Source organism: Sorghum bicolor, chromosome 5, assembly GCF_000003195.3.
Source record: "Sorghum bicolor cultivar BTx623 chromosome 5, Sorghum_bicolor_NCBIv3, whole genome shotgun sequence".
NCBI classification, from domain to species: Eukaryota; Viridiplantae; Streptophyta; class Magnoliopsida; order Poales; family Poaceae; genus Sorghum; species Sorghum bicolor.
Genome location: NC_012874.2, coordinates 63,731,775 through 63,756,025, shown reverse-complemented (window position 1 = coordinate 63,756,025; position 24,251 = coordinate 63,731,775). Strand labels below are relative to the sequence as shown.

The following is a 24,251-nucleotide window of genomic DNA, read 5'->3' as shown; positions in this document are numbered from 1 at the left end:
TTTTTGGCCATTTTGAGCATCGACCAATGCCTCATTCTGTAGTAGTGATGTTTATTACACAAAGAAGCACATATAATAGAGTTCAAACACAAGTAATCATTAGTTTTTCAACATGCTCCTAGGTAGCATCCTTCTTTTGTAACTCACCTCCACTTTCCCTCTAGGTTCTGGGGCAACCTTTAGCCAATCGGTCTCGGGGAATGATGATACCAACTTGAGCTCAAAGTTCCTTAGCAAATGGCTCCATATCACCTTCACTTGCATATAAGCATAAGCTTCACCAGGGCAAGCATGTCTTCCACCACTAAACGCGTTGTAAGTGAACTTGCCACCAACTCTATCTTCCTCCCTTCCATGACTAAACCGGTGTGGGTTATACACATCAGGGTCCTTGTAAATGTGAGGAATGTTATGGTTTATCACAAGAGGGCTTGCTATGGTATGTCCTCTCGGAACTTCGTACTCGTAGCCTTCTCTGGTCTGCACGGTGAAGTTCTTGTGCACCTTGCGAAGAAATATTGATGCTGGAGGGTGCATCCGCATCACCTCCTTGATGCAGCAGTGTAGGAAACTCATCTCCAGAAGGGTATCGTAGTCTATGTTGTCCCCATGTTTCTTGATGATTTGCTGCTGCTCCTCAAGGGCAGCCTCCAAGCACTCTGTGTGGCTTAGAAGGCGAGCTCCAGTCCATGTGCTGGTGGTCGTGCTTGTGTGCTTCCCAGCAAAGAGGATGGCCATTATGAGCCCAGTAACCTCAGCTTCAGTCGTGGAGCGGCCATCCCTGTATTTGGAGTCCATCAGGTTCTGCAGAACATCCTCCTCGACTCGGTTGGAGCTCTTACGCGATCGAACAATCTCAGCAAAGATGCTTGAGAGCCTAGCACGCGCCCTGTCACGGCGTCGAGTCATCGGTGTTGGGGCATATGGAAACAGCAAGCTGGTCAGCTGCAAGCTGTTTTCTGTGAGTTCATGGAATGCAGAGCAAACCTCGTCGAACATCTTCTCCCGAACCTCTTTCCCGAGTAGACAACGGGCTGAAATCAACATGAATAACTGCTCCAGCTCTTGCTTTAGATCAACCAGACCTTGCTGTCCCCATTTCGCAAAGTATTTCTGTGTACCAAATGCATGATCATCGCAAACAGCACTACAAACATGTACTCTTCCTAACAACAAAAACTTGTTTTCTTATATAGTGATATAATGGTATGGTCTTCATATTTAGCTGTGCCCACTAAATAATCTGTAAGAATATGCTCATGCGGCATATAATGGAAAGTCTACATTACGATAAATAGTTAGGGATTACTCTCTACATCCTGCATTACAGGGTGTACTAGGAATTCTATAACATATTATGGGGCATAGAAAATGACACATGTAATTGTCCTTTAATATGTTGTGATTACCATATTTGGGCAGACATTAATCATAGATAAACATATGGTTATATCGTGATTACCATATTTGAGTTCGGTGTTACTTTTAACTTGAATCGATTATAATTAAGGATAAAATTTAAATGCTTGGATACCTTATATAAGGTGGTTGGAGTATTAATAAAGGTTGACATAATTATTATAACCTTTTTCATAAATCAACTTGTTTTCAGAAAAAAAGGAAAAAGGTTTCAGCAAGAGTACACTCCAAATTAATTCATTTCATACTTTTTCAGTTAACAATAATGGAACTATGCAAGTCTGACTTTCATTCTTTCCAATAACACTAGATATTTTTTCCTTACAGATGATGGAAAGAAACACAACGTGATATACTTACATGAGAAAAAGCTCCAAAATCAGTTCAAATCACGGCGAACCTATTTTGATGGTTGTTTTGACAACAAAACTCTCGGTTATTTCATTATATGTTCTTTTTTAGTTGCTCTTACTAAAAATTGGATACTTTTCAGATATTGTATATATAACTATATCTTTGTTAAATGAACTAATTTTCTCACAAGACATCAAATGTGCGTGTGTGAGAGGAACTGAATGTTATGTCACTTACTTCCACTTCCTGAAGCATGGGAGCAACATGGCACCTCAACTTAGCCGGTTTCAAAGCATCAACATAGAAGCGATTCTGCTCAGTTCGGATGACGATATCCACACCATAGGCGACATCTTTGCCAAACATGGGCACAGTAAACTCAAGGATGTTGCCATGACTGATCTCAGACTCCGGTCCCTGGTAAAAATGAGCCGAGACCTCCGGCCCAACCAGGAACGTAGTTTTCATCCCGAAGAAACTTATCGTGAACACACTTCCGAACTTTGTGTATTGCTCCTGAAGCATGGCTCTGAGACCCTTTGTGAGAAGTGTGTGTAAAAGTGGAATGATTGAACTGCCGCTAATCGCAGGGGGATGAGGCGTGGTATTGCGTGATGCTGGACGAGCTGTTATTCTTCCCCATGCAACCTTGGTGATTACTGCAGCAATGAAAACAAGTGCAATGGAGGATAACACTGCACTAGTATTTATCATGTCCATGCTGTTATACATACTGAGAACCTGCAGAGAACCAAGCGGCCTGGTAAGAGGAAGCAGAGTACTTGTCACACCCATATTTTAAGAACAAAATAGGATGCATAAAAGACTCATATGTGCCCCAGAAACAGTCGCACACATAAGTAGACAAATCTCAAATGTACCATCGCAGTGTTTATTACATAGCGGAATATATTGAATCACATAGTCTCATACAAAAATGATAGCATAAAGTAAACAACGCTCTCGACGGAAGCTCCACACAGGGACACTGTTGACTGGTTGACTCCAAACCTAGTACTCATAACGGTAATCCTCATTCCAGTCATCTTCATTGTCATATCCTAAGGTGTTGGGAAATTGCAAGAGTGAGCACATCTCGTACTCAACAAGTATAACTAGGGGTTCATGAGGCTCAAATAGCTGACACTGGTTTGACTGCATTTAGCTTTTAATAGTTGATAGCATGTTTAATCATTGGATAGCAAATATCAAGGTAGCATAAATAATCCCATAACCACATGATCAATGTATACAAGAATTAAGAATAACACATATAAACAACATAATAAACCATCATTTATTATCATTATTCACATTCATCAGTGTCCATCTATTCCGTCAGTTTTCCGGGCCGCCCGTATCCGTGGGCATGGCTAGTATACCAGATTTAACACTCTGCAGAGGTTGTACATCTTTACCCATGAGTCATGATTTACCCTTTCGCCCGAGGCCCGTCGACCTCTTAGCTCACTTCCAAGGAAAGCCGGCAGGGTTCACTATGAAGTCTTTCAAAGGTTCGTCTAGCAAGTTAGGGCCGCAAGGTTTCCTTTGCGCGCAGATATAGATACCCCCCTTCCGAATGGCACAATGACGCGCAGCCTATACACATAGGGACAGGGGCTCGCACTATACCCAAAACGGTTCAGCCCCTCCGCCCTTTCGGGTAACCTCTAACAAGCTAGAAAAGCTTACTCATACTTGACTAAAGCCAGAGCCATATAGCCCTCATGGTTGTACGAGTTGTCCCAGCTTTTGCCAAGGGATAAGTCCTTATGGAGGGTCAAGATCAATCTAGCAAAAACTAGAGTTCTTTCCACCCTTTATGTTCAAGTTGCTAGAAAGCTTATTTTATTGTTTATTGTATATCCAAATATTCATGTTACAAGATCATGGATTATTAATCAAGCACTAGCAAAACTACCCAAATGCATATCAAAATAGGTAACAAGGAATTCAGGATAACAATCATCTATGATTTTGCTAAGGTCATCAAGGTGGACACATGCATATGATATATGTATTAAAAGTGTGTAGGTAACAAGGATAATCCCCAGTTATACTTGCCTTGATCAAAGCTCTCCTAAGCCTGCTGGTCTTCAAAAGCTTATCCTTGATCACCAACGTATCGCTCACCGTCTATACTCGATCATCAATCAACAACACGCAATCCAGTATAGACAATCATACACGAAGCAAACAAACTATAATTAGAACAATACACCAAACAGTGGTAAAACAAATATAAAAGTTTATCAAAATATTCTACGCAGTGCTATGGTCACACAAACGTAAAGTTCACGAAAATCGGAATTAAAATGGAGAAGTTATGCATTTTCCAAGATTTCCTATAGAGAAATAATTAATTAAATAGTACCAGGAAATTTAAAAGTTTCAAAACAGTGAAATATTACTTCTAACATGTAGAGCTCATAAATACGAATCTAACGAAATTTGAATGGACAAAAACGAAGTTAAAATAAAGATTATATGACTAAAACAATATAATGTATTTCCTTTGTATTTCTAGATTTGTTTTTTAAAGAAAAACGGTCATAAATTTGTGTGATGTCATCACGACATCACCCTAGCATCATCAAGCTAGCAAAACACGCAGAGCACACGATGGTGGCCATCATCAGATATGATCTTGCCGGTGCTCCTGGACGAGGGCCAACTGGCCACGGTGAGCCGAGGGCATAAAAAAAATATTTATTTGCTATATTAAATGCCCACAAAAATACTTAAATAAACCAAATTAAACCCTATTAATTGAAAACCAGATTTTTGGCTGTTACAAATTCTACCCCCCTTAAAAGAATCTCGTCCTCGAGATTGAAAGGTGCTTACTCAAACAAATAGGAGTATGACTTCCTCAGATCATCCTCTCTTTCCCAAGTTGCCTCTGCTTCTGAATACCGATTCCACTGCACCTTGCACATCCTAATGACCCGACTTCTGGTGACTCTCTCAGCTGTCTCCAATATTCTGACCGGATACTCTTCATAAGTGAGATCACCTTTAACCGAAAGCTCTTCCAATGGTATTTGCTCCTCGGGTACACGCAAACACTTCCTAAGTTGTGACACATGGAACACATCATGCACACCAGACAAACTTTCAGGCAACTCCAACTGATATGCTACTTCTCCACACCTTTGCAAAACTTTAAACGGACCAACATACCTTGGAGCTAGCTTTCCCTTCATATTAAACCTCTTCACACTCCGCATAGGTGACACTTTTAGATAGACATAATCACCTTCCTCGAAAGCTAGTTCTCTCCTACGTGTATCCGCATAACTTTTCTGACGAGACTGAGCAACTCTCAGAATCATATCACGAATAGCCTTCACTTCAGGAACACATATCCTTTTTCCAAACCACAGTACACCATTGTCATCTATTCTGAATCCTGGTGCTTTGCCTAGTACCACATTCTGTGCTATCTCCTTTAGTTTCTCATCTTCCAACTATCCTTTCAATATCTCTTCCTCTAGAGTAGGAGTGATCTCAATTTCCATCGCATTTACTACAATTCCCAAGTTCAAATATGCAAATTCAGCACACAACTCTTCAGATTCAGGTGTCGCCCGAAGCTCATTAGCATGTTTCTTTCTGCTAAGTGCATCGGCTACGACGTTCGCCTTCCCAGGATGATAATGCACTTCCAAATCATAATCCTTTATCAGTTCCAACCATCTTCGTTGCCTCGAGTTCAAGTCGGTCTGGGTGAAGATATACTTCAAACTCTTATGATCAGTGTATATGTCACTCTTATGCCCAATCAAATAGTATCTCCAAATCTTCAATGCATGAACCACAGCTGCTAACTCTAGATCATGAGTAGGATAATTCAGTAATATCTCGCGTTCCAGAATTCAAAAGGATACATGCTGTACACCGTTGGAAAGATAAAGAAATTGTCTACAACTTTCATTTAGATCATATTACCAGATTCCAACGTGAGGTTAACCAAAAACTGGGTACAACCGAAACTGTTCTAGAATTCCAGACTGCGCAGAAACCTCAACTTGAAACAGTCATAACTCTCAGCTCATAATCGATGATATGGTCATTCTTGCGGCATTGGAAAGATATGGAAGTCTACTTGTTCCCAGAAAAATTTGATGAACATTGCACGAACAGATTTTGAGATGTACCAGATTTATTGCAGACTGCTCCAGAAAACAGCAAAGGACGGAAACAGAATCTTACCCAAACCCAACTATTTAATTCATTAATCCTTATATCTTAGGCCTATAAACTAAATGAAATTGTAGAGAAAGTCCACAAGATCATTACAATCATTACAAAGATCCAAATCAAGCATAAGCATAATAACAAACCAAACCAAGCATCAAAGGTTCACACTTCAAGCATTGACTCAACATGCGGTACTAACGTTCTCTTCCTATTAAGGGTAAAGATCCTATAGCTCCTATTTCAATGACGTTAGAAGGTGGTAAGAAAAGTTCTAAAAGCATATTGAAAGCAAGGAGTGGTGATGAGAACAAGCCTTTTAAAATAAGCAACAAGGTGAAGATGAGTAGGATATAGTGTGGAAGAAAATATCAAGGTTTATAGAGCAAGGATTTTATAGCAATTTCAAAACCTTAAGACGGCAAATTTCTAACTAGGCTTGCGTCCGACAGTCAACAAAGCTCTGATACCAATTTGTCACACCCATATTTTAAGAACAAAATAGGATGCATAAAAGACTCATATGTGCCCCAGAAACAGTCGCACACATAAGTAGACAAATCTCAAATGTACCATCGCAGTGTTTATTACATAGCGGAATATATTGAATCACATAGTCTCATACAAAAATGATAGCATAAAGTAAACAACGCTCTCGACGGAAGCTCCACACAGGGACACTGTTGACTGGTTGACTCCAAACCTAGTACTCATAACGGTAATCCTCATTCCAGTCATCTTCATTGTCATATCCTAAGGTGTTGGGAAATTGCAAGAGTGAGCACATCTCGTACTCAACAAGTATAACTAGGGGTTCATGAGGCTCAAATAGCTGACACTGGTTTGACTGCATTTAGCTTTTAATAGTTGATAGCATGTTTAATCATTGGATAGCAAATATCAAGGTAGCATAAATAATCCCATAACCACATGATCAATGTATACAAGAATTAAGAATAACACATATAAACAACATAATAAACCATCATTTATTATCATTATTCACATTCATCAGTGTCCATCTATTCCGTCAGTTTTCCGGGCCGCCCGTATCCGTGGGCACGGCTAGTATACCAGATTTAACACTCTGCAGAGGTTGTACATCTTTACCCATGAGTCATGATTTACCCTTTCGCCCGAGGCCCGTCGACCTCTTAGCTCACTTCCAAGGAAAGCCGGCAGGGTTCACTATGAAGTCTTTCAAAGGTTCGTCTAGCAAGTTAGGGCCGCAAGGTTTCCTTTGCGCGCAGATATAGATACCCCCCTTCCGAATGGCACAATGACGCGCAGCCTATACACATAGGGACAGGGGCTCGCACTATACCCAAAACGGTTCAGCCCCTCCGCCCTTTCGGGTAACCTCTAACAAGCTAGAAAAGCTTACTCATACTTGACTAAAGCCAGAGCCATATAGCCCTCATGGTTGTACGAGTTGTCCCAGCTTTTGCCAAGGGATAAGTCCTTATGGAGGGTCAAGATCAATCTAGCAAAAACTAGAGTTCTTTCCACCCTTTATGTTCAAGTTGCTAGAAAGCTTATTTTATTGTTTATTGTATATCCAAATATTCATGTTACAAGATCATGGATTATTAATCAAGCACTAGCAAAACTACCCAAATGCATATCAAAATAGGTAACAAGGAATTCAGGATAACAATCATCTATGATTTTGCTAAGGTCATCAAGGTGGACACATGCATATGATATATGTATTAAAAGTGTGTAGGTAACAAGGATAATCCCCAGTTATACTTGCCTTGATCAAAGCTCTCCTAAGCCTGCTGGTCTTCAAAAGCTTATCCTTGATCACCAACGTATCGCTCACCGTCTATACTCGATCATCAATCAACAACACGCAATCCAGTATAGACAATCATACACGAAGCAAACAAACTATAATTAGAACAATACACCAAACAGTGGTAAAACAAATATAAAAGTTTATCAAAATATTCTACGCAGTGCTATGGTCACACAAACGTAAAGTTCACGAAAATCGGAATTAAAATGGAGAAGTTATGCATTTTCCAAGATTTCCTATAGAGAAATAATTAATTAAATAGTACCAGGAAATTTAAAAGTTTCAAAACAGTGAAATATTACTTCTAACATGTAGAGCTCATAAATACGAATCTAACGAAATTTGAATGGACAAAAACGAAGTTAAAATAAAGATTATATGACTAAAACAATATAATGTATTTCCTTTGTATTTCTAGATTTGTTTTTTAAAGAAAAACGGTCATAAATTTGTGTGATGTCATCACGACATCACCCTAGCATCATCAAGCTAGCAAAACACGCAGAGCACACGATGGTGGCCATCATCAGATATGATCTTGCCGGTGCTCCTGGACGAGGGCCAACCGGCCACGGTGAGCCGAGGGCATAAAAAAAATATTTATTTGCTATATTAAATGCCCACAAAAATACTTAAATAAACCAAATTAAACCCTATTAATGAAAACCAGATTTTTGGCTGTTACAGTACTGATTCCTCAAAAAAAAGGAGAGAGAGAGACAGGAAGAGTACTGCTACAAGAGTATTCAAGAGAGAGAGAGAGAGTATTAAAAAAAACGGAATGGATTTTTGTTTACAAATGTTTTATTAAAAGATGTCAACGGCCAATTTGGAATTCAAGAGTGGTAGCCTAGCTCACCAGACGTACGTGAAGCAAAACGGGAAGGAGCCGGATCAGAGATCAGGACGGCGTAGCGTCCAGCGACTGTGAGCTACTGGCCTACTGGTACGCGTCTTTATAAAGAACACGCTGGTCAGAAGATGGCACGCCGATATTATGGATCACAAGTAAAGATGTGGTTTTTGACAAAGGTCATCCAAAAACTTTTTTGCAGGTTCTTTTCAGGGGGACACACTGATTACGATTTTGGGCTCTGTTGCAGCGCTCGGATGACGACAAGGAACGGATTCGTGACGCTTGCAAGCTACTAGAATCGAGAGTCATGGAGTTCTTCGCATCGCATGGATGGTCCTTCATTTATCGTCTTAAACATTAATTCTGAACCTGTAATAAGTTTTAATTATGGGTGTGCTACTAATAAATTTGGACTGATGCTTCTTCTTCTTAGAAGAAGGCTGAAGCTGGATTTTTCTATTATCTAAAAAAATTAGTATTTGTGAAAAAAAATGTTAGTTAGTAAGTGTTAATTGCCAACGCTGAACTACAACGGTGTGACTGCGATGGACAAACAATACTGCTGTATATATGGTTACGCGGAAATTGAGAGTGAACCACTCAGATCAAGAAAGCAGACAGCAGGGATGTGAGGTTCTTAAATGATCTTCCTTAGAGCATCCCCAATGCTTCCCAAATAGTTAGTCTAGAAAAAATTCTATTAACTATTAAGAAGATAAATTAAATAGTAGCGACCTTTTTTTTGATGAAACAGGAGGGGTTTAACCCCCTACTGGAATTTTATTGAAAGGAACAAAACAGTGTGCAAATTACAGAGACTTGAAGTCAAGAAACAAAGAAAGAAAGGAAAAAAATTAAGTAAATTAAACATAATTCTGTAGCCATAAATCTATATCTGGGTGAAGACTTGCTTTCGCTCGTAGAATAACCAGAGCGAACTCCTTCTTGAACTCCGCTTTACATCTGGATAGGGAAAGAAAATCAAATCGTTTCTCATCATCCAAATAGACCAACACATTGTGACAATTATTTCCATGAAGAAGGGTGTCTGCAGCTGATGCTTGAGGCTATCAGATATTAGAGTGAGGTCAGAAGAATTAGGTATAGTCAAATTGAGGGTATCCCAACACTGCGAGGAGAAACTGCAATGAAAGAGAAGATGACCAATCTCCTCATCTATGCCACAAGCACAAAGAGCACAACTGTAATCTGGCAACTGCATGTTTTTCCGTCTGAGGTGAGCCCTTGTATTCAATCTCTGCTGAAGAATAAGCCAGAAGAAAATTTTCCTTTTATTCTGGCAACAGGATTTCCAGAGCCACTGGAAAGCTGGATGGACTGACCTATGTCCAATAAGATGCCTGTAAGCATGTTTAGTAGAAAAGTTGTCGGTACCCCAAATATATGACCAAGTATCATGAGCAGTCTGAAGTTGCAAATGTTGCAAAAAAAGCTGGAGATCCAGGAACTGAGAAAAGGCTTCTGGAGATAAAGGCAGATGAAAATGCTCATGAAAGGAAGCTGAAGAAGTGACCAGATAAACCGTTGAGTGCTGATTCTTTACAAAGGAGAACAGTTCAGGAACAGCTTGACTTAAAACTCTCCCATTCCAAAGATCCAACCAAAAGAAACAAGATTTACCGTCTTTAACTGTTACCATGGCCATACCTTTAAATTTCTCTATTAGCTTTAATAAATCTCTCCACCAGTAAGAACCTCTGAAGTTTGTTGCCACTATTGGAGCTCTGTTTCTTGCGTAATATTTATCCCAAACCAACTGAACCCATGGAATCATGACTCTGTTAAAAAATTTATGCAGATGTTTGAGTAGAAGACCCTCATTCTGAACATATAAGTTAAGCACACCTAGGCCTCCTTCTGTTTTTGGGAGACAGACCAAAGGCCAAGCAGCTTTAGGCGGCTTCTTGCTGGACATGTCTGAACCTCTCCATAAGCAGTGCTTTCGATATTTATCAATTTGCTTGATTACAGTCTTAGGGAGCAGGAAAGTACACATTGCAAACGTTGGGAGGGCTGTTAAAACTGCATTGGTGAGTTCTAATCTTCCAGCTTCTGAAAGAAAGGAAGAAAAGGCCACAAGCCTTCTTTCACATTTGGAAACCAAGGGCTAGAAATCTGCAACTGTGGGCTTAGTGAGACTTAGAGGCAAGCCCAAATATGTGAAGGGCAAGGATCCCTTTGAACAGCCAAAGGTAGAGGCCAACATTTCAAATCTATCATCATCGATATTAATCGGAATCATCATGGACTTATCAAAATTGACTTTTAAACCAGAAGAATCAGCAAAACTTTGCAACAACCCCTTAAGATGCAGCAATTCAGAAATATCACCTTTCATGAAAATAAGTGTATCATCTGCATACTGCAGTATTGGGAAGTCCTGATCACTTTGCAAAAGCAGAGGCAACGATAAGAGATTATTTCTTGTAGCATCATTGAGAATTGTCTGAAGGAAATCAGCAGCTAGAACAAAAAGGAGAGGAGAAAGAGGATCTCCTTGTCTAACTCCTCTCCTACAATGAAACACCTTGCCTGGAATACCATTCAAAATAACTGAGGAAGTGCCTGATTGAAAAATCAGCCTCATCCAGTGCAACCACTTTGGAGGAAAGCCTTTATGTTCCATGATTTTCAGCATATACTCATGCTCAACCTTATCAAAGGCTTTTTCAAAATCCAATTTTAGAATTATAATTTCTTTCTTTGATTGATGACAAAAATGTAGATATTCTAAGGCCCAAGAGATACAATCCTGAATGGTTCTTTGTTTTATGAAACCATACTGGTTCTTGTGAAGGAGAGCTGGAAGGTGAGCTTGAAGCCTATTGGCAAGGACCTTAGTGATGATCTTAGCAGAGGTATTCAAAAGAGAAATGGGTCTATAATCAGAAATTTTCATTGTCCCATCCTTTTTAGGAATTAAAGTGATATAGGAACCATTAATACTTTGTAAACAAATATGCCCCGAATAAAAAGCTTCAAAAAGCTTATAGAAATCCTCAGAGATAATTGACCAGCAGCATTTTATGAAATCCGTGTTGAAGCCATCCTGTCCAGGTGACTTGTCAGAGGGTAAGCCTTTAACTACAGCATCAACTTCAGCTCTAGTGAAAGGTTCAATTAGAGTCTCCAAATCTGGAAGTGGGATAAAGTGCAGGCTTAAATCAAAACCCAGATGAGATTTGCTTTATTTCCATGTTCTGTAACAACTGAACCATTCTCATCTTGCAACTGCGTGATTAAATTTCTTCTATACTTGATTGTTGCCTGTGCATGAAAGAATTTTGTGGAAGCATCCCCTAAAGTGACCCACTTAATTGCCCCCCTCTGTTTCCAATACGCTTTTTGTTGTTTCAGCAGAGAGATGAGCTTATCTTCTAAAAGATTCCTGAAGTTCCATTCTACTAAGCTAAGATCTCGAAATTCCTCCAAAAAATTCACAAACGTGAGGAGAAGCTTCAAGTTACTTATGATATTCTGCAGACTAGGCAAGGATTGTCTCCACTGCTTAAGAGCACCTCTGAGATTCTTAAATTTTGCAGTAAGAGTTTTAGCTGCATCAGTATAATGGAAGGGGGAAGTCCAACCTTGCTGAACCTGATTGTAAAAATCTTCATGATGAAGCCAGAAATTTTCGAACCTAAAGATCTGACCTTTTGGTATCTGCGTGGAGAAACTGATCAGACATGGTACATGATCCGAAGTCTCCATAGTCATAGTGAAAACATTAGTATTCGGATAAGTACTAGTCCAGCATGGAGAGGTAAAAAACCAGTCTAATCTTTCCAAAAGAGGAGGATGTTGTTTATTAGACCAGGTAAAGCGTTGACCCTTTAGAGGGATTTCAATCAGGCCAAGAGCACTAATGGCAGCATTAAACATGAGCATGTCTGAATAATCAGCACCTGGTCTATTACGGTCTGAAGGATTTCTGTAAAGATTGAAGTCACCTACTATTAACCAATCGATAGAGTCGGGCATTTGCACATTTTGAAACCAATCTATAAAGTCCTTCTTTCCAGCTGGTGTGCAAGGAGCATAAATATTAGTAAGAACCCAAGCAGAATTATTGTGCAGTGAAGAAAGAAGGACAGAGGTAGCAAAACTGTTTTGGAAAAGAAGGGAGCCTGAGAAAGTGGAACTTTTCCAAATGATAATGGAGCCACCAGAAGCCCCAACTGAAGGCAGAAACACAAAACTGTCGAAGACAGATGGGCAGAACTGACGAATATACATAACATCAAAATGAACACGTTTAGTCTCCTGGAGACACAAAATATCACAACTGGATTCTGTGACTCGATCCCTAATAGCATTCCACTTCTTTTCAGAATTTATACCTCGAACATTCCAACTTAAGACTTTCCAATTCTTAACAGCCATTCAACAAAATCAAAATGAAGGACTTTAAGAAATAGACTAGCTACTTCTTGGACTTAGAAGGGCCAGCTCCCTTCTGGCTATCCTCTGAGCTTGTGGTGTTCTTGCTACCCTCTGAACTCTTGTTCCTTTTAGCCTTGGGCCTTCCCACCACGCCTGATTTAGACTTGTTAGCCTGAAGCTGTTCATCAGAGAGGCTAGCAGGATCCAGCTGACAAAAGGTACTTCCCAGATCATGAACTACAGATGTTGAGAGAAGAGGAGGGTTAGATGAACATCCAACACAATTCTTATCTGAGCAATTGGAGCTTTTAAACCCTTTCGTTCTTTTATGAACACGCTCACTGCGTCTAACATTGGCATCAGAGATATGAATAGCCTTACCCCTTTTTGCTTTTGGTGCAGAGACCGGGGGAGCAGAAGGTGGTGGCATGTCAACCTCAGGGCCGCTGGGGGGAGCAAGGATCTCTGAGAGCTGAACCTTAGATGTCTGATTTGCTGAAGGGTCAACAGAATCTCCCTCTGCATCTTCTTCAAGAAGTTCAAGACAGACCGGATCAGGGGGTTCAGTGCAAGAGAAATCAGAAATAGTAACTGAGGGGGATGAACTGGGGAGGGAGAAGGTAAAAGAATTACCAGTGAAAAGTTAATTGAGAGCGACCTTCAAATAGCGGAGATAAATCAAATAGCTAGCGACTTTCAAATAGCTAATCGGAGGTGATACCAGTAATAATCCCAGGTGGGTGACGCAGAGCATTCCGTGGTGCCGGGTGGTCAGCGCTGTTATTCTTCCCCATGCAACCTTGGTGATTACTGCCACTACACTACTGTTTAATATGTCCATGCTCCAGGTATATATCTTTATATATCGATAGAAAACCTTGCAAACCAACAAGCGGTCTGGTAATAGGAATAGGAACAGTACTGCTATGCTGCAAGATTGTTCAAGAGAGAGAGATGCATGCTTTAACTATAGCCAAATATATATACAAGTGAACGGATTTTAGTTTAGTATTTACAATGCAAGAGGTACCTACCTAGTCTCACTTGACGTACGTACGTAATGAGAAGAGACGAAGAGTACTGCTGCTGCGCATGGACAGGAAGGATCAGCGACGGCGGGCTTCCATGGACGGGATCGGAGCTATATATGTACAGCATGCTACACGTTCCTTATAAAGGAAACGACACGCTGGTCGAGTCCGATCAGTTGTGAAGCTAGAGTAACTTAGAAAGAGATGTACTTAGACTGTGGGTGCATAGTGAAGAATAAAGAACGGCGATCAAAGGGGTGGGTGAATGGAAATCTCAAATTTTCTCTCGAAATATTTGGCCACGGTCACAAAATCACTCCTAAGCACAAGCAAAATGTCAAATCTAAAATACTCCAACCAACTGGTGACAAGAGTAGCTAGATCGATTACTCACAACGATAGAAAACCAATGCAACAGACAAAACATGATTTGAAGCTCAAACGATCAAATTACGCATGAAATAGAAAATCATGGTTGAGAAAAAAGACAGAAAAAGGCCAGAAAAATCAGCCGAAAAATCCAGACAGCAACATAGCACCAGGCACTGGGTTGGATTGATTCTTTTCACTGCCACATATGAACAAGCTGTACTGTCCTGTGTTGCGTGGACGAATTGCTCCTAGCAGGCGCTACTGGACAAGACTGAGAAGATGATCAACTGAAAGCACTATAATCACTCGTACAGGAATTGACTAGCTAAGGCCTTGTTTAGTTTACAACCCAAAATTTTTTACCCACCATATCAAATGTTTGAACCCATGCATAAAGTATTAAATATAGATAAAAAAATAAATTAAACAAAGTTTAGTTGTAAAGCACGAGAGAAATCTTTTAAGCCTAATTAGTCCATGATTAGCCCTTAAGTGCTACTGTAACCTACATGTGCTAATGATAGATTAATTAGGTTTAATAAATTCATCTCATAGTTTCCAGTCGAGCTATGTAATTATTTTTTTATTAGTATCCGTTCACCCCTTCTAACATTCTACAAAACATTTTCCCGCTCCAACTAAACAAGGCCTAAAAGAGCAAGCAATAAATTAGGCTCCTGTAGCTTGAAAGTGACAAATCAGATTTGGAAAAAACAAACCACGAAGGACACACGCCTTGTTTAGATCCAAAAAGTTTTTGGATTGTGTACTGTAGCACTTTCGTCTTTATTTGATAAAGATTGTCTAATTATAGAGTAACTAGGTTTAAAAGATCCGTCTCGCGATTTACATTTTATCTATATTTAATGCTACATGCATATGCCGTAAGCTTCGATGTGACAGAGAATCTTAAAGAGTTATTGATTTTTAGGCCGTGTTTCCTCTTCGGAAAAATTTCGTGACACTATAGTAATTTTGTTTGTTTGTGGTAATTATTGTCCAACCATAGACTAATTAGGCTCAACAGATTCGTCTCGTATATCTCGACCAAACTGTGTAATTAGTTTTTATTTTCTTCTATATTTAATACTCCAGACCAAACTGTGTAATTAGTTTTTACTTTCGTCTATATTTAGGTCTTGTTTAGTTCTAAATTTTTTTGGGAAATCGACACTGTAGCACTTTCGTTTGTATTTGACAAACATTGTTCAATCATAGACTAACTAGGTTTAAAAGATTCGTCTCGTCAATTCCGACCAAACTATGCAATTAGTTTTTATTTTTTGTCTATATTTAATACTCCATGCATGCGTCTAAAGATTCGATGTGACGGGGAATCTGAAAAATTTTGCAAATTTTTTTGAAAACTAAACAAGGCCTCAATACTACATACATGCGTCTAAAGATTCGATGTGACGGCGAATTTTGAAATTTTTGGTTTTTAGGATGGAAGTAAACAAGACCTTATGGTGAACTAAACAAGACCACAGTTGCTGGAAAAGTTGGAGATGACTGCTAGCACTCGTTCAATCAACCAAAAAGAAAATCACGCACGGTGGCCAGCTCGAATAACAACCAGAGAGAGAGAGACAGAAGCTCAGCAATGGAAAGGGATGGGCCAGGACTGCTCGGTGCTGGACGTCCCTCGGTGCTAGATAGGGATGAAAATGGTATAGATATTTTTGATCTATTTGAGACCGAATTTGTTTAGAGTGGTTCAGATCTGTTCGTATCCGAGTCTAAATGTTTAATATCCGACACTGTATCCGTATTTGAATACTTAAATTGTATATTTATGATGTCGTCATCCAATCATATCTTATCCTTGACATTATCTATATTCGAATCTGAATCTGATCAAAAATATGAAAACAAATATTATGATATCAATAATATTCGTCCATATCCAATCTGTTTTCATCCCTACTGCGCCTGCCTGCACTGCGACGAGGACGCAGGACTGCATACGTCCAGCGAGTCAGCGAAGAACGAGAAACTCCACTCACAGACTGGAGCCAAGAGCACGGACGGCGGGTCTGCTCGCCGCCGTGCTGAGAAGAACGGACATATTCGACCTGAGGCAGATCCAGTGAGAAGAGCTGCTCTAGAGAGCACGCACGGCGCTAGAGCATCGGCATCTGTAGCGCTGTAGGATTCCACTTCTCACGAACAACACAGCCTGCCAGCGAGAGAACAGAAGAACGAGAGGCTACAGAAATCGAAAGAAAATCGACCAAAATAAAACAACTCAGTTCCAAATCTTGCATAGGTAATCTCCAAGATGTTGGTGAGCTATCCCTAAAAAATCATGGCTTAACCCAACTCAATCTTCGTGAATTTCAGATCACGGCTAAGAAAAAAAGGACACAAACTCAAGAACACAGTAGAGACAATCACAGATATATGCCACAAATTCCAGAGGGCACGAGGATGATTCGGGCCTCCTTTCCTATTTCACAAATCTCAGCAAATACACCACAAAAATTCAGATTTTTGACCTCTCTCAAAAACCTAGAGGTTGGAGTGAAACTGCAAAAAAGAAGAAAAAAATGGGGAGAGAGGTGAAGGAGATGAAGGACTCCCCTTCTTTATTTATTAGACATATTACACATTCTCCAAATTTCTATATATATTTTTGAGCGAACTAGCTAGCCACAGGGGTATTCTAGTCCAACTCGACTTAACATAGATCCGACGGCCACCACGCCCTTTATGAGGTAGCTTAGCCTCGACGCTAACTCCTCGATGCTGTCACGTGCTGTCCGTTCCTTGAAACCTCCGCCCGGGTTTTGAGGCCCAAACCTGCGAAACCTGCCACGAGTAGCGTACTCTATACAAGGTTTTGGGATTCATTTCTGAAAAAAATTCGGAGCCCACCGAATTGGGCGAAATTCGGAAAATTCGGATCGGTTCCCACTCAAAATTTGAATGAAATTTGATTAAATTTGAATAGAATTTCTCCAAACAGTCAGAATTGGTGGTGGGCATGAAGAGGATGGATACAGGACCAGCGTTGAACATGTAAGCGGCTCGGAAGATGGCCGAAGGAGCGGTTCAAGCGGAGGGAATTGATGCAGATCCAATCAGCCAGCGTTGAACTGTAGGCAACAAAGAAGATGCAGATGGCAGCGCAACAACATGTGAGGGGCAGTACGAACTGACCATGCGACGTTGCGGCGCCAAGGAGCATCCATGAGACCATGACCGAGCTCGGATGTTTGCGGGGAGGCGACCATGGCAGCAGGAGCCTAGTCTTGACGGGAGCAGAGACGACGCGACGCCGCTGGCGGCGACGTAAGTACCGTGAGGAAGCGGAAGGGCAATGGTTTCAGCGTTGAATTAGCTCAGAAATGTATGTGGGCTTGTGTTGGGCCATAGAACAAGTTGAAAATTCAAATAGGGCCGAAATATTTTGGCCGAATTCATTTTATTTCGGGCCGGACCGAAATGGACGAATTTCGGTGAAATTCGGCCCATTCGGACCGAATTCCAGAACCTTGACTCTATACGCTTTCCCGCCACTCGACACGTGTCACCGTCGTCCTCGACCGGCCGGCCCGCCAAGTCCTCCTGAGCCTCGCTCGACTCACGTTCGCCGTCTTGACTTAGTCAACACGGTCACTCCCATGTACACTTGCACTTGTCCATGTCCCAGATGTCAGCCACTGCGGCTGGTCACCCGGCCTCCTGGTTCGTCAGTCCAAGCCTCACGTCCGTCCTTCACCACTCCAGGTCCATCGGTACGGCACGTCTCTACTTGACTTTTTTCTTGCCGTCGATCACCACCTCCGAGCTCCACACTTGCACACAAGCCAAGAGACATGGTCGTACACATAGCTTTCATCATGGTAATATTAGTCACCAACTCAACCTATTCGTGGATTACTTTAACAATCACTCATCATAAAACAAATCACAAGGGTACTTCTCGATATTGTGTTCGCACATAAACATCTTTCGTAGAGATACATACATGGTGAAATTTTCGACCAAACCATTGTTTTTACAGTTTTTAGAGGCTACATTTACACCCCCTAACATGTAGCTTCGCCTCTGAGTCCGGTCCAGAAAAGGCACGCTCAACTACTGCTAACTGCCAGCGGATCCACGATAAATATAGAGGATGGGCCGACGGCCGACGAGGCGATGGCAACTAGTGCCAACAGTACGTGAACGGCGACGGCCAAACAGAACCGGGAAGGATGTGTATGGCGAGGCGTGAGGCCGCGTGACTGACGGAGAAACAGAACTGCATATCCTCGACGACAGCGACGACGAGACTGACGATACAATTTCTGTTTTAAGCTCGATCCCATATGTGACTAATGGCACCATTACTCCATACAACACTAGTGCCTATTATAAACATGATATATACATGCATGTGCATATTATACACACAAGCATACATGATTATGTCCTTATGGGTTTGCATAAATGGCTAGACAACAGTTTGCCATCTAGATGGTAGGTAGTACCCGCTTCTTGTAACTCACCATTACTCTTCCTTTAGGCTCCGGCACTAGCTTGGTCCAATCAGGCTTAGGAAAAGGAGATTCCAGTTTTAGCTCGAAGTTTCTTAGCAAATAGCTCCATATCACCTTAATTTGCAAATAAGCGTAAGACTCGCCTAGGCAAGCATGCCTTCCAGCACTAAACGATGTGTAGGAAAACTTACCACCAACTCTGTCTTCTTCTCTTCCTGGACCAAACCTGTCTGGGTCGTACACATCCGGGTCCTTATAAATGTGAGGTAAGTTGCCATTGAATTGCACCGGACTTATTAGTGTATGGCCTCTATGAATCTCATACTCATTGCCATCTTTTGTCTGCACAGTGAAGTTCTTGTGTACTTTACGACGAAACATTGGTACTGGAGGATGTATTCGTAGCGTCTCCTTGATGCAACGGTGCAAGGTGTCCATCTCTAGGAAGGCATTATAGTCTAGATCATCCCCATATTTTCTAACTATTTTCTTTTGTTCTTCGAGGACAGATGCCAAGCTCCTTGTACTAGCAAGAAGGTGAGCACCTGTCCATACACTAGTGATGGTGCTTGTGTGCTTTCCTAAAAAGAGCAAGGTGATGATCAGTCCAATGACCTCAGCTTCCGTTGTAGATCGGCCATCTGCATATTTGGAGTCTATCAAGTTCTGCAGCACATCACTCTCAACATTATCGTATTTCTTGCGCGATCTCACAATTTCAGTCAACATCTCTGAGAGCTTGGCCCGTGCTTTGTCACGTCGTCGGTTTGATGGAGTTGGAGCATATGGAAATAATACACTGGTTAGGCACATGCCGTTGTCACTGAGTTCATGGAACAGAGTAAAGAACTCATCAAACATCTTTTCCCTGACCTCCTTCCCCAGTAAGCATCGGCCCGAGATTAGCATGAGTAACTTGTCAAGCTCTTGTTTCAGATCAACCATGCCTTGCTGTCCCCACTTTGCAAAGTATTCCTGCAAAAATAATGATAATGCTATAATTTAACCTCTCAATTAAGTGTGCTGTCCTGTGTGAATTGGGTGGCAAACATGTAAAATTGTGTGAACAATACTGAGATCCCAATAGGGGACCTAGCATTTTTAGGTAAACATGGTATGCTATGTGCATGCTCATAATAACTAATGATAAATTTTGAAAGTGTTACAATATGTTTATTTGAAAATTGCAATGCCACAAAAGAGAAACATCTTATCCAGTCAGCTGTAGTTCTGAAAATCTGTCATCTTATACAGTATATACTTAGATAAAACAATACCTAAGATTTTTATGGTTTTTATGACAAGGAATATAATTTGTGCTAATGTGCATAATATGGCACTGATGTGGATTTAAGTGGTTGATATGACTTCTTTTGTTTGTGGTTGACATGATTTGACCAAACTAGCTAAAGGCAACAATAAGAGGTAATTTGTGCTGGCCAATAAGAAGGATCACCATGTTGACTAAAAGAATAGTCAGTCAAATTTTATTCCAGACAAATTATTGTCATTGCATTTTTCGTAAATGACTAAAAAGTTAAATGAAATCAGGTTTCATGATTATGTGAAAGATTACATTCTAGTAGAAGAAATACTTACTTAGGTGCTTCCTCAGTCAATAATATAATATTCCCTCTGTCCCAAATTAAGTCAACTTCTAGAGTTGTCCTCAATTAAATTATTTTTCGTTTGACCAAATTTATAGAAAAATACTATCAATATTCATGAAATATGTTTTCATGATGTAGTTATTTGGTGTTATAGATGTCACCCCTTCTTATAAAGTTGGTCAAACTTAAGATAATCTGACTTAGAATGATTCTAGAAATAGATTTATTTTAGGATGGTGGGAGTATCTTATTTGATAAGACATGAAAGTTTAGACATGGTCAATTCTTACTTACCCCCACTTCTTGAATCATGGGACCAGCATGGCTTCTCAACTTTGATGGTTTTAGTGCATCATAGGAGAAACGAGACTGCTCATTCCGGGTGGCAGTGTCCACGCCATAGCCAACCTCTTTGCCAAGCATGGGCACAGTGAATTCAATCATATTACCATGGCTAATCTCTGAATCCAAGCCTTGGTAAAAATGAGCAGAGACCTCGGGTCCAATCAAGAATGTTACCTTGAATTGAAAGAAACTTATTGTGAACACAGTCCCCAACTTTGTATATTGATCGTGGATCATTGCTTGCAGACCCTTTGAAAGAAGTGTATGTAAAACTCGAAGAAAAGAAACACCCTTCACTGTTGGTGGATGTGGACGATTACATTTTGGATCAAACATAATTCCTCGTTTTGTTGCCTTGCTGATAACCACAGTGATGAAAACAACAGCTATGGTGAACCACACAACACCATTTGCCATATCCATGATGACACAGTTATTAGTAGAGTGATGAAGTGCAGCAGCTTTGAGTAGACGAAAACACTGTCTAAACATGAAGTTGAGTTGGAAGTTACATTAGACCTTTTGCATATAAATGGTCTTATATCATGAAACAAAGGCAATATTGACACATATTTTAGACTGCTTGTGAACAATATTTTGGTTTTGTTTACATTGTAAGAAATTCAGGTCTTCATTTAGGAACTCAAGTGTCTTACAAGCACATGAGGTTATGGATACAATAAAACCACTAGGAGTTTAAAAAAGATAACAAAATAATGAAATAAAATTATTGCACACTTACTCCCTTGGTAACACACAATTCAAGACTCACTTGTAATCTTTGACAAACAATTTGTGTATACAAACCTTGTACTCAGTGGTTGCATTGGGTTTGTATATATTTATAAATATTTTGTAATGATCTAACTTTTGATGTCAAGAATAACATCACCAAAAAATAGTGTGGTATTCAAGGTCATACCGAATCAAATAGTATTATATTTCGAACTAGAGGGTATAACTTCGAATCACCAAAAAATAAAGGGCCTTGTTCAGTTAGCAAAATTTTTAGATTTGGGGTACTGTAGCACTTTCGTTTGTATTTAGTAATTATTGTTTAATCATGGATTAACTAGGCTCAAAAGTTTTGTCTCGCAAATTACAGGTAAACTATGTAATTAATTTTTATTTTTGTCTATATTTAATACTCCATGTATGTGTTGTAAGATTCGATGTGATGGAAAATCTTAATTTTTTTTTTCAACTAAACAAGGCCTCATCCTATCGTCACAAAATTCCACGTGGCCCATTATTCAAGGCTCTGCCACAATTATTGATCTCGTAGAAAGTGAATCAAACAAATCATATGACAGGACTATGGTTATGTTAGGTTCTCGCCCACAATTTATCACAACTAAACTTAGTCACGTCTCAAGTGTGGTAAGACACAAAAACTGTGGCTAGAAAGTTTGTAGCCACACTTTGCTACGACTAAGGAAATCATCTCACACTTTTTTACTCTATAGTATGTGGAGTCTAAAAGAATCTTGCTTAAGTTTGTTTCTAACCGAATACTTACTAATTTGGTTAAATTTGCTTAAGACGAAGTGTGGCTAGCAATGAAACATCCCATAGTTGTGATGAATAGGATGAGATATGCGAGGCAATGTATTGAATACATCTAAAGGGCAGTTTTGATTCATAGACTTGCATCAGGTTAATAGAGTTGTCTGACCACCAATTCAACCGCTTGTTAAAACGGAATTGGTTCATAATTCCGATTCTAGTGTTCAGATATATAGATGGTGATGAGCAAGCATAGTTAGAAGTTCAGAATCAATTCGCTTGTTTGGTTCAAGGCTCCTCTCCTTTCTCCCTAGGGATGCAAGACGGGTAGCCCACAAAAATTTAGCCTATTTATGAATTCACAGAAAAACCGCCCCGCCTTGCATCCCTACTTCTCTGTGTTCTGCACAAGCAGATCGAAATTCTTTCATTTGTTATTAGAACTCCAAGTTTCAGTCCTCCTGATGTCTCTTTGGTTTCTGCAGATCTGAGATGATCGAGCAAGTGCAACCTAATAAATGGAGAAAGAAGGCAGCTAGCACCAGAACATGGAGAAGAAAAGAAGCATAACCACCAGCTATTCCAATTGAGGGAATCAGAGCTACCTGCTGGGGTCTGGTAGTGGGCTGGTTTCAAGATTAACGATGACCAAATCTCATATAATGGGTCAATTCTCAGTCCTAGCTACCAAACAACAGAGAATTGAATTTTTACCATCCCTATTTCTGGATTCAAGGACAGATGTAATTAATATAAAAAATATCCTTTTTATCTAACAAAGGAAGAACAGGCATGCGTACCTTCAGATTCAGCACAAACGAAAGCAGCTACCCTGCAAAGTCAAAAGCTCCTCTGAACTGAGCTTGTGCAGACAACTATATATAGCATGTGTCACGTATATGTAGTGGGATTTTGGATCCGAGTAATATAATCAGTAACGTCAGATCCTAAATGCCGTCACTTAAATACACACAATACCGGATCACTTCTCAAGACGCCAAGGGTGGGAATGGACAACCAGGGGATCTTGCCAGAGCTCATGTTAGTAGATTCCAAACTAATAAGTGTTCGTCTGATTTATTTATGTGTTATCTGAACTACAATTCTAAAAGCTAATGTCAAGTATAGCATGCTGTTGGAAAAGAATGCAAATACTGTATAGTGTAGTAATATATTTCACCAAGAATAATCTAAAAGCTTATTGTGCATACAGCCTGCACAGCTAGAATTAATCAAATCTTTGTATCTGTGATGACTTCGCTAATCTCAAGATTTGTCAGTCTAGCTCCTGAGCATGTTGGGAAAACTTTTACAAAAACAAGTGGCTCCTACTCTCAAATGATAGATTTAATGTTGGGTTATGACAAGATGAGATAGTGTAAACTTGCCAAAATATCATAAATGTGAAGTTCCATTCAAACATTTGTACTCGTATCGGAAAATGGTGGAGGAAAGAAACCATTCCCGCCTAATAAAGAATTAAGAATTGGTTTGTTTTAGCTCTATAATTGGAGGGCAAGTATTGACCTATCCAGCAAACAATACATGCCACTACAAGAAATGTGTTAATCTGTAACGGTTTCTTGGTAATGGATTTTGAGAACGTCACCAATTGTACACTATCAATTACAACACAGGAGATAGCGTTTTGGATATCCAACCCAAAGCCCGCTAACAGCTCACGTATATAGTAAGAGACTCAAAACCTAATCCTACCCACCGCAGCTGCCCCCCTCCCTCCACCAGCCGCCACCCGCACCCACACTCTCCCAGTTCCCTCCCTTCCAGCAGGTGCCACGCACATCCCACGCCACACTAGCGGACGCGGCCTGGAGCAGGCGGCTCCCGTAGATGCGGCATGGTGGC

The 24,251-nt window shown here is 40.3% G+C and overlaps 2 protein-coding genes across 6 annotated transcripts; both read right to left on the bottom strand.

Annotated features, from left to right (window-relative positions):
* Positions 11 to 14,197, bottom strand: LOC8062649 (obtusifoliol 14-alpha demethylase). Of its 3 annotated transcripts, none has more exons than XM_021461696.1 (3): positions 8,643 to 8,694; positions 2,011 to 2,514; positions 11 to 1,113 (listed from the first exon to the last, which is right to left on the bottom strand). In XM_021461696.1, exons 2-3 carry the CDS (start codon positions 2,503 to 2,505, stop codon positions 100 to 102), a joined length of 1,509 nt encoding a protein of 502 aa, XP_021317371.1. In that variant the 5' UTR covers positions 2,506 to 2,514; positions 8,643 to 8,694; the 3' UTR covers positions 11 to 99. The 3 variants fall into 3 exon arrangements, with proteins under 3 accessions (XP_021317371.1, XP_021317370.1, XP_002449739.2); XM_021461695.1 differs by lacking the exon at positions 8,643 to 8,694 and adding an exon at positions 14,069 to 14,197 and having other exon boundaries at positions 13 to 1,113; XM_002449694.2 differs by having other exon boundaries at positions 13 to 1,113; positions 8,634 to 8,694.
* Positions 18,443 to 23,297, bottom strand: LOC8062648 (obtusifoliol 14-alpha demethylase). Of its 3 annotated transcripts, none has more exons than XM_021461166.1 (3): positions 20,829 to 21,493; positions 19,116 to 19,899; positions 18,443 to 18,978 (listed from the first exon to the last, which is right to left on the bottom strand). In XM_021461166.1, the coding sequence occupies exons 1-3, from the start codon at positions 21,369 to 21,371 to the stop codon at positions 18,974 to 18,976; spliced, it is 1,332 nt and encodes a 443-aa protein (XP_021316841.1). In that variant the 5' UTR covers positions 21,372 to 21,493; the 3' UTR covers positions 18,443 to 18,973. The 3 variants fall into 3 exon arrangements, with proteins under 3 accessions (XP_021316841.1, XP_021316840.1, XP_002449738.2); XM_021461165.1 differs by adding an exon at positions 23,186 to 23,297 and having other exon boundaries at positions 18,447 to 19,899; positions 20,829 to 21,363; XM_002449693.2 differs by having other exon boundaries at positions 18,447 to 19,899; positions 20,829 to 21,492.